At 42.9% G+C, this 11,000-nt stretch overlaps 1 protein-coding gene across 4 annotated transcripts in view; it reads right to left on the bottom strand.

Moving 5' to 3' along the window:
* Window positions 1-992: 992 nt before the first annotated feature.
* Window positions 993-11,000, bottom strand: part of LRFN2 (leucine rich repeat and fibronectin type III domain containing 2) — a 243,087-nt gene continuing 233,079 nt past the window's right edge. For 2 of the 4 annotated variants that reach the window (XM_028724414.2, XM_028724415.2), the window contains exon 3: window positions 993-2,522. In XM_028724414.2, coding sequence (XP_028580247.2) covers window positions 1,601-2,522 — 922 coding nt within the window. In that variant the 3' untranslated portion in view covers window positions 993-1,600. The remainder of the gene's footprint in view (window positions 2,523-11,000) is intronic. The other 2 variants (XM_028724417.2, XM_028724418.2) reach the window with 2 other exon arrangements.

Here is an 11,000-nt window from a genome sequence, read left to right as displayed (position 1 = left end):
ATCTCTGAGCTTTTCTCTCTTAAAAAAAATACATAGAGATTTGTGTGTGTATATGTGTTTCTTCTATCCTTTGCCACCCTTCTCAGCACATCCCTTCAAAATAATGTGCAATTTCAGAAATGGTTTCCAAGTGGAATGATTCCTGGGAGCAAATAAATACAGAAAAATATATCTGAATTAAAGGCGGGTAGCTCTTGCTGCCATAAATACTGCAAATTTCACAGTTGTCATGGTTTAGTGAAGTTGCACATGCATATCCTCAGCAATCCCAGGTCTTGCAGCAATGTGCCTGCAAATGCGTCTGGTGATTAGTTTGCAAGCCACAACAGTTGATCTCAAAAGAGCAAGGATCTTGGCATGAGAGAAGGGCTTGTGAAAGTGGTGAGGGGCAAGGGAAGCAGCACCAAAACGATTAAACATGGGACACCACCTATTCTGCAAAGCATCTTGTTTTCCATGGCTTATTGGAAACATCCCCCTAATCAAACATTTCACTGCACAATATGCCTAGAGATCTCAAATTCTCTTGCTCTTGTTTTGATTGACATTGCTACATGCCATTTGGTGGCACCGAGCACGCAAGAACGGTGCTTGTTCGTTTTCTGGAAAGGGTATGCAAGTCTACATTGTTCGTGCTCAGCTGAACAGAGGAAAACTGCCTAACCTTAGCTGGAAGTGATTTATGAATAGATAATCGAAACAGTTTCATTTCCCCCCACCCTTTGATTATGAAAACCGGCTTCCTCTTTACCTCCCGCCTCTCAGACATCAAACTCCCTCAGACAGTTGACCAAATTATCTGCAGCCTCCTTATAAACTGACAAACAAAGGATCATGAGGGGAGTGGACAAAGGGGGAATCTAAAAAAATATTAACTCCTAGATTTCTTTTCCCCACCCTAGGATATAAAGATCAGAAGAGGAAAACAAGTGTGCAGTTCACTAGGTGACTGGTCTTCCTTAATTTAGTGCAGGAAAGAAAAGCAATAAAAATAAACAGCAGAGACCTTTTTATTATTTCTGGGAGGAAAGAGATAAAAAAAATCCTCAGCCAAACCATGGCAAGAAAATTTCCACGTGTTGCTGATTCCATTATGAGATTAAGCCGAGAAGATGGTTTGCACGCATGCTCTTTTTCTCCAGATGCTGTCTTGATGAAGGTCCTTGGACAACCATAGTGGCAGCTGGGCTTATCCTCAGGTCATCTTTATATCCATGGGAGTCTCCTTTTTAGAAAAAAGAAGAGGGAAGGAATTCCTCTCTGAATGAAACATATGCCGCTTAACCTGTTTTTAATCCTCATTTAAGCTTTTTTGACAGTTCACCAGGAATGCACCCGTGATTTCCTTGAGACATTCACACAAACATAATGAATGTGTTGGATACATTTCATCAGCTTCTCTCACTCTCACTCTCTCTCTCACACACACCTATTAACATTTCATAACCTCTCTTATCCAACTTGATTATCTGACCGATATACGGCTATGTGCGCGCACATGTGTTGTGTGTTTCTCCCATCACGTTTATGGCCTTTTTAACAATCATGGACTTCTGTTATGCTTGGAGGGATTCAGAATGGAACGGAGGGCCACTCTTATTTACACTGTGCTTTCCATCACCCACTCCGAGCTCCCATAAGTTCCCCTCGCCCCTGTCAGGTCACTGTCGTCATACTGCAAAAGCATGCCGTTCACTGACAGACTGCGTTTTGTCCAAATGTTTGTGATCTTTTTGGGGTAGTTGCAACACTGAGAGGTGGAAAAGTCTCCCATGTCAAAAGAATGGCTACGCTTAGTTTTACCCTCCAGTGGCAACATGAGGAGGCTACGGAATTTGGACTCATGTTGGCCCAGCAGTGGCTCCTTGTCTGAGTGATGGGCCACTGTTGAAGTTCTGGAGTCTATTGTGTCCTCCTTTTTCTGACACTTCAGTTCCAGGGAGGCAAAGGCTCCCATGAGCCGATCAATGTTGTTGTGCTTTGACCTCGATGGGGGCCTCCACTTACTGGACAATGTGCCCTGCTCACTTTGGAGGCTGTAGCCATCGCAGTCGCGACTATTCACAGAGCTAGAAGAAGAGGAGATGCTGCTGTGTGCAGACTCACAGTTAAACTCCATGAGCTCGTTCCTTACCACCACTTTGGGGTTGACTTGGGGCAGGACCCCGTTCTGAACAGGCTGGGATCCATTAGTTTGTGAATAGACATTGCTAACGTTAGCCATCTTCCCCGGGGCATTGTTGCAAACCTTGTACCGGACCATGAGTACGACGATGAACACCAACAGAGTTGCCACGATGATGCCTCCGATGATCAGGATCATTGTCCCCCCCAGGAACTGGCTGTGCATGGACTGGCACTGGGGATAGTCCTCTTTGGTGTAGAACTGGGCGCAGCCCACAATGTTGGTAGCGGTGAGCGTCGTGGCGGTGTCGTCCCACATGGCCAGAACACAAAGATCATAGCCTGTCCCAGACACCAGGTTGTTCACCACAAAAGCCTTGTTTGTAGCAGGGATCATCCTTTAAGGGAAAGAAAACAGCAACATTAGTTTAAAATGTGATGGGAAAGTAGTGTGAGTGGGGTGGGTGGAGCCAAAGCACTGGACAGCAGCAGAAGGAAATGTCTAAATCTTAGTTTATTTCCTCAAATGCCTAAGTCAAAAGACATTTAGCTGTTCATCTCTGAATATGTATCCTCTACCAATTCTGTCATCACACTCTTTTTCCTCCCTCCCTCCCTCCTTACAGTAGAACACATATTATCCAAAATCCTGAAATACTGGATGATATTCACAGCCTCTGGTGTCCCTGCACTCCTTCATTCCTTTCCTTACTCTGACCTTCAAGGTCACTGGTATCCTTGAATGGTGCGTGGGGGCCTAGCCATTCCAACATTACTGCTGGGATTAAATCCATGTTAACACACATTATAAATCAGGAAAGTGGTTTTCATTTATTAACCTAGCAATAGAAACTCAACAAGGGGCAATTGCTTTGGTTTAAAGACATGGCTGGGTCACTGAGGTATAATCCTGTAAGCATCCAAGAGCTGGCTACCTAGCTCTCCTTTTCTTGTTAATTTGGCTGAAAGGACAAAGGTGTTAAAATGGGACAAAAAGCCAGGAGGTTAGACTACTTCTTTTGTATACAATATATATATACTGTGTGCACACACACACAAAAGCAAAAACCAAAACAAAACCCACAACCCCATGCAGATCAAGGAATAAGAAAAGCAGAGTATTGTTTCTAACTGGATATGTATCCAGCTGACATAGGCAGCTTACATAATAAGTGATGAATCAGCAAGTTCTTCTTAGGAAACTGTCATTTCTAGAGCTCTGCCTTTGTGACAGCATAGGCTGTAGCCTGAACCGTGAGTGGGAAGTGAGACAAGTCCATCAGCCAAACCAACCCCCCTTCCTTGTTATGTTTGCTGCTGTCACCATGTGGACATCTTTATTTTTCTCTGACTTCTTCCACTAAACAGCCCTTTAACATTCCAGACTTTAACCGTCCTCACCTACTCCTTGTATTGCGTAGAATAGCAAGGCACTTAAGTGTGGCCATAAACCTATTTTTTACAAAACCAATTGTACTTTTAGTTAAAGTTTAAGAAAGGCAACACAGTAAGCAGTTTTTGAGGGGGGGGGACTTCTTTAAAAAGTAATTTTATGATTGGAGTAGCTGTTCAATCAAGTAGAAGCAAATAAAAAAATAACTAGAGATAAATACATCCAGTACGTTTTTTTTGGAAAAATAGGTGCCGGTACTCACCATGAAGTTGTTACAGTAAAGACTCTCCTCCCTGCAAGAGAGGGGAGTGGTTGTGGCCAGGAGCCGGACTCCGCCTCAAGCAGGGGGCGTTTGCCCCCTGCCTCCCACTCACCTGGCTGGCGCCCACGCCCTCGGCCAGGCACCCAACCAGGTGCCTTCAAGGGGGGGGGGCGTGTACAGCAGCCTAAATTGCTGCGGCGCCAGCCTCCAGCCCTCACTTTTCGTTGTCCCGTCGCGGGTCACCCACCCTCCACTCCCTTAGAGCAGGGTTCCAGTTTTCTTTTGGCCTTGCTATGGACCTTAGGTTGGTCGCCCTGGTTGTTCGGGGGGCCTGGCAGGAATTTTTCCATTTGGCATTAGGCTTTTTGGTTTTTTCGCCTACCTCGTAGCAATCGTCACAACTTTCGTGGTATTGGTGGGTGGGTTAGGCATTGGAATAATGTGTTGTGGTGTCGAAGGGCTAGGTGTGGCCATCGCCTATGCCTTCAATTTTTGGGTATTCCGTTAAAGGAATCTGGCGGTCGTGTATTCTGTCCGATGCCTGCTTGGCGGGAGGCCATGGCACGACCCTCGGTGACATCAGGGGAGAGCCTATAGTTGGATTAGCATCAACAGGCTCCACCTACTGGTGAATAAACCCACCTTGTTTCTGACTCACCCCTCTCTGAGGGGGTGGAGTCAGCTGACGTAATCCAATGCCTAAGCCAATACCTTTTCACTTGCTGTAATCAATAAAGTTGTGGCCTTTTCTTGCCCATTAACCTTATATCACGTGTCCTTGTGTTTCATTCCACTGCACGGGGTACGGGTCCTCGAACCACAATTGCTACAGTTTTTAACAACAACAAAAAAGAGATGCCAGTGCTGGGTATCCTTGAGTAGCCCCAGAAAAAAAGCACTGCTATATCTATCAGATACTGCTTCCCTAACCAATACTTATCAACTTGCACCCATTGATTCAATTTCTGGGTCCCTTTGTGGGTTTTCCCCCCTGGCTCCTTTTTTCCAATGCCCCACTCTGCTGCCTCTCACTTTACACTGTTCAAGCTCTCTGTTTGGGCCTCTTTACTCTCTTGTAGCTCTTCCACTCCAGCTCTTTGAATCTCAGTGTTCCTAACCTTCTAACAAACTACAGTGGTACCTAGGGTTAAGTACTTAATTCATTCCGGAGGTCCGTACTTAACCTGAAACTGTTCTTAACCTGAAGCACCACTTTAGCTAATGGGGCCTCTTGTTGCTGCCGTGCCGCCGGAGCACGATTTCTGTTCTCATCCTGAAGCAAAGTTCTTAACCTGAAGCACTATTTCTGGGTTAGCGGAGTCTGTAACCTGAAGCATATGTAACCTGAAGCAAATGTAACCCAAGGTACCACTGTATCCTCCTTTATAGCTTGACTCCCGCTCTCAACCTTTTATCCAATCAGAAGGAGAGTAGAGTCTTAGTTGAGATTCTATTTCCCATCTAGAAACAAACAAACAGTCAGGAATAAATAGTAGCTGCCTACAATCTGACCCCTGTCTGAAATCCTGACCCACTGTCAGCCTGCATAGACTAGGTATCAACCATTTTAGACCCAGGACCTACTTATAAACTAAACATGTATTTGAAGACCCATTTCTTAATCTTCTGCCATATATTTGCACAGTGGTACTGCTCCTGTTTATGTTTTCTGAGGAGCAAAAAAGAGGATACATTTGTCAACCTCTGCTTTTAACTATGGTTCGCTATGACGACTCTCATTTTACATACCCATGAAAAAGAGGACATGTCCTGGAATAAGAGGACATATGGCAACCCTACGTCCTGTTGCAATTCACCTTGGATCAGGCCATGACCCACTAGTGGGTTCTGGCCCACCTATTGAACACCAGTGGTGTAGACCAGGGTTTTCCAAACTTGGATCTCCAGCTGCTGTTGGACTACAACTCCCATCATGCTTAGCTAGCAGAGCCAGTGCTCAGGGATCATGGGAATTGTAGTCCAAAAACAGCTAGTGACCCAAGTTTGGAAAACCCTGGTGTAGACAATATTGAAGTAGATAGACCAATGCTCTGCTTCAGTATAAGGCAGCTTCCAATTTTTCCTAGTAGGCAATGTGGCCCATAGAGATACAAACTTAGAACTGTAGAATAACAGGAGATTCTGTTTAACACAGGCAGCTTAATAAGTACAGTAGATTTCTGAAGTCTACATGGGTCTCCTGTCAATGTAGTGCTGCATATTAAGAATAACTCAGAGTGGAAATAAGAACAAGATAAAGCTCTCTCCTCCCCACTGTCCCTATTGTTCCTCATTCACAGCAACAAAATCTGTGGAATGAGGGCATATTCACAAATTGCATTTTAAACTAAAGATTGGTTCTTCAGCATGCTATATATAGAAACAGTTCCTCAAGTATTAGTTGCTACCCATACTTTTCAGTTACAAGATATTAACAAAACCTTCCAGCACAGAAATTATGATAGAACTGTTGGAAGTGTTCCTTCATAGCCAATGAGCCTTATTTCCATCTGGTTGGGAGAAAAGCAATGACAACCTAGACAGCATTTTAAAATGCAGAGACATCACCTTGCCAACAAAGGTCCGTATAGTTAAAGCTATGGTTTTCCCAGTAGTGATGTATGGAAGTGAGAGCTGGACCATAGAGAAGGCTGATCGCTGAAGAATTGATGCTTTTGAATTATGGTGCTGGAGGAGACTCTTGAGAGTCCCATGGACTGCAAGAAGATCAAACCAACCCATTCTTAAGGAAATCAGCCCTGAGTGCTCACTGGAAGGACAGATCGTGAAGCTGAGGCTCCAATACTTTGGCCACCTCATGAGAAGAGAAGATTCCCTGTAAAAGACCCTGATGTTGGGAAAGATGGAGGGCACAAGGAGAAGGGGACGACAGAGGACAAGATGGTTGGACAGTGTTTTCGAGGCTACCAGCATGAGTTTGACCAAACTGCAGGAGGCAGTGGAAGACAGGAGTGCCTGGAGTGCTCTGGTTCATGGGGTCACGAAGAGTCGGACACAACTAAATGACTGAACAACAACACAATACATTGCATTCTAGGGTCTCTGAAGAGAAAGAAATCTGCATAATGGAGTTAGACAGGAATAAGGAGGAAGCCCACAGTCATGGAGCAAAAGTTAAAAGTGGTGGAAGTACTTTTATTTAGGATGGACCTTTATTTAGACCCCAACCACAACTTACATTTGGCTTCACCATAAGTTTCTTGGGAAATGTAGTTTGTTAAGGGTGCTTAACGTACTACAAAAAGATGTAACTGCTCCCTAATATCACTCTCCATACTCAAGGACTTGAAAGTGGCCAATGTAACACCAATTTTGGAAAAGGAACCTAGAAGCGTTCCTAAAAATGATGGGCTGGCAAGCTTAATGTCTGTCCTGGGGAAAATGGTGGACTTGACACCAAGACTACCTTCACTGTACTCTTTTTGTTATCTGCTTAAAACAGTCACCCCCAAACTTGGTCCTTCAGATGTTTTGGGACTACAATTCCCATCATCCCTGACCACTGGTCCTGTTAGCTAGGGATGGTGGGAGTTGTAGTCCCAAAAAATTTGGAGGGCTGAGTTTGGGGATGCCTGGCTTAAAACACTTTTGTTTAGACAAGCATATCCAGGTATGCAGAAATTACATGTGTTTTCTTTCTTTTTAACTCCTGTTGGGTTTAATCATGAAATAATTTCAATATTTTATTTTAGGTTTTAAACTACTTAGATGTTTTCTTACAATCATGCAATATGTGTGTGTGTGTGTGTGTGTGTGTGTGTGTGTGTGAGAGAGAGAGAGAGAGAGAGAGAGAGAGAGAGAGAGAGCTTGTTAAATAAATAAATAAATAAATAAATAAATAAATAAATAAATTCACATCATTTCTTTTCTTCCCCATGGAAAAATAAAATTAATGAATATTTTCTCTCTCTCTACTGGTGACTGAAGAGTTCATTCACACTTCAGGATTAAGCAAGCAGCAGCTCCATCTCCTTACCTTAGCTGAAGTGTGAAACTAGTTGCTTAGGATTAATCGTACTTTAATCCTTTTTTAAAATTCGCACCACCTTCATCTGAGATATGAATTAGCCACTCCTTATAAGCCGTGCTGAATTCTTTGAGGACTTCTCTGCCTTTGCTGGTCCCATTTGATTACAAAGCAGAAAGCTAGAGGTGGTGTTTCACATAATATTCTGTGTTTATATTCCGTGGAGCTGCCACCACAGATGTCTTGAAACTGTCTGAGGTTTCTTTATACTCTCTCCCCTGCACCCATATTCTAAACTAGGGTGGGGGAACCTTAAGCTTCTCTCTCTGGCCTTCAAGATGGAAGAAGGCATCCATTTCCTTTCCCTCCTGTATTCCTCAGGTGCAGCACCATATCCATCCAGCTATTCTTCTCCCAACAAAAACTATGCCATTTGTCTTGCTGTCTGCTGTAGCAGAATTTTGCATAATGAATGAATTATGTAATTATGTTACTCCTCAAAGTTCATTTTGGTGCAGAGGAAATATACTGGAAATGTGGGATGGGGGACACACACACACACACACACTGTTTATTGCATGGAAACAAAATAGCAAATATCTACCGCATTTGCAGTGTTGTTTTCCAGTCTGAACATGAGACAAAAAATGCTCACATAGGTCATTTCTGTCCCTGGTTCCATTTTCATCAGAATTATCTGACATCCCTGCTGCCCAGGCCACTTACATCTCTCTCCAAGCCACATCCCTTACTAGTCCTGCTCTGCACTGGCTTTTCCCAAACTGGGATGTGTCCTTGAATAGCCAACATGCTCTTGCTTGCCTGGATAACGAATGGGCAGATGTGTTTGTGTATAAACCTCTGACTCTTGCATGGCTGAAATGCAACCAGATAAATTGAAATTGCGGAGTTTTGAAAAACTAAAAAACAAAGTGTGAGATTGGCTTCATTATTATCAAATAATGAAGGCATATAATTGGGACAAGAAAATTGGATTCCAGGTGGAAAAATCAAAATTGGAAACAGAACTGTTAGATCCCAAAACTAAGACTTTGTCAAGGATGTATAACTTGCTGTTGAAATGGAATACGCAGGATGAAACGGTGAAATCTGCTATGATTAAGTGGGCACAAGATGTTGGACATAACATTATGATGGCTGACTGGGAACAGTTATGGACCACAGGTATGAAGTTTACGGCATGTAATGCCTTAAGAGAGAATATTATGAAAATGATATACAGGTGGTACATGACACCAGTCAAGCTTGCAAAAATCTATCACTTGCCCGATAATAAATGTTGGAAATGTAAAGAAACTGAAGGTACATTTTTTCACCTTTAGTGGACGTGCCCAAGGATTAAGGCTTTCTGGGAAATGATATATAATGAAATGAAAAAGGTATTTAAATATACCTTTCTGAAGAAACCAGAGGCCTTTCTCCTGGGCATGGTCGGCCAATTGGTGCCAAAGAAGGATAGAACTTTCTTTATGTATGCCACAACAGCAGCAAGAATACTTATCGCAAAGCATTGGAAGACGCAAGATCTACCCACCCTGGAAGAATGGCAGATGAAGGTGATGGACTATATGGAACTGGTGGAAATGACCGGCAGAATCCGAGACCAGGGAGAAGAGTCGGTGGAAGAAGACTGGAAAAAATTTAAAGACTATTTACAAAAATACTGCAAAATTAATGAATGTTAGAATGATGATGGATTGAAGTTAAGTGGTTTTTAGCAGCAATGTTAAAAAGATGTGCAAAAATGGATTGTTAATAGGTGATAATTTAAAGTTATAATTATATAAAAAAAAGAAATGCAACCAACCACACAAAGGTAAAAACACAACCTATTGTTTCGCTCACCTTTGCCTCTGGCTCTCTCACCAATGGTATGCAGCCCCCAAAAGCTCTCCATCAAGGAATGTGGTCTTTGGACTGAAGGTTCCCCACCACCGTCCTAAATCAAACCCTACCCAAACTACTTTTCTCCATTGCAGAGGGTTGAACTAAATGATCCTTGGAGCCTCTTCCAATTACATGATTCTACTTTTCTTTAACCCCTTCATGGATCACTGCCTTGTCGTGGCAAAGGGGTTTGAATAACTCCAGGAAGCTCTGAGCTATGCCATGCAGGGCCACCCAAGACGGACAGGTCATAGCCGAGAGTTTAGACGAAATGTGATCCACCTGGAGAACGAACTGGCAAACCACTCCAGAATTTTGCCAAGAAAACTCCATGGACATAAAAAAGGAGAAGCTTTGAGAAGAAAGTGAGAGTTTCCAAGGCATGCTCTGGTTCATGGGGTCACGGAGAGTCACACACGACTAAGAATACTAAACAACAACAACAACTTTACTTTAAAAGCCACCACTGATTTCACCCCGTTCCCCTTGCCTTTACATTCTGCAGCACTCCCTGTGAATACTTAATGTCAAAGTGAATTCATTTTTACTCCAACAATAAAGTTCGGTAAATGCTATGATTAGCTGCCTAGTTTTCGTGCACCAAGTGGGCCCAGCTGATACCAATCTTTAATCACAAGCCAATCGCAGAACCTTATCTTAGAAAGCTGTTGCAAGCATCCAGCATACTCATGCAATTACAGCTGTTTGCATGAGTGGTCTAGTCAGGTGAGTAATACATCGTTGGAGGAGGCCAGTCATGGAATTGATAGCTCCTTCCATGCTTATAATTATTATTATTATTATTATTATTATTATTATTATTATTATTATTATTATTATTATTATTATTATCTTAAATTCCGCCTATCTCGCCTGGCCTCCCCAGCTACTCTGGGCAGGGGAGTTTTCTAATAAAGGAGCAAAAGTCATCACCTTCCCCAATAAGGATATTACTAGCACAAACTATCAAGTGCATGTGCATGCTGGCTACATAAATATTAGCAGTGTCTCTCTTAGCTGCTCGGGATAAATGCAAAAGAAGAGCACAGTGCCATGATCTCTGCAATAAAGCACCACAAGAATTGCTAGTCTAACTTGCAACCAAATATTGTTCTTCAGTGACACCACATTTGTTCTTAGTGACTGGTGAATTTCCCCAAAGAACTTAAATATGTGGAAGCATAAACAAGTAAGCTTGTTAATGAGCTGTTCCCTTTCCACTGCTCTTTCTCAATGAGGCATTATTTTATGCAGCAAAGGCACAATCCAGTTATTGCTTTTTGCGGCTATTTCATTTGTGTGCTAGGTGTTGCCCAGAAGTGATG

Source organism: Podarcis muralis, chromosome 3 (genome assembly GCF_964188315.1).
Source record: "Podarcis muralis chromosome 3, rPodMur119.hap1.1, whole genome shotgun sequence".
In the NCBI taxonomy this organism is placed as follows: domain Eukaryota; kingdom Metazoa; phylum Chordata; class Lepidosauria; order Squamata; family Lacertidae; genus Podarcis; species Podarcis muralis.
This window is presented reverse-complemented; position numbering and strand designations above follow the sequence as displayed.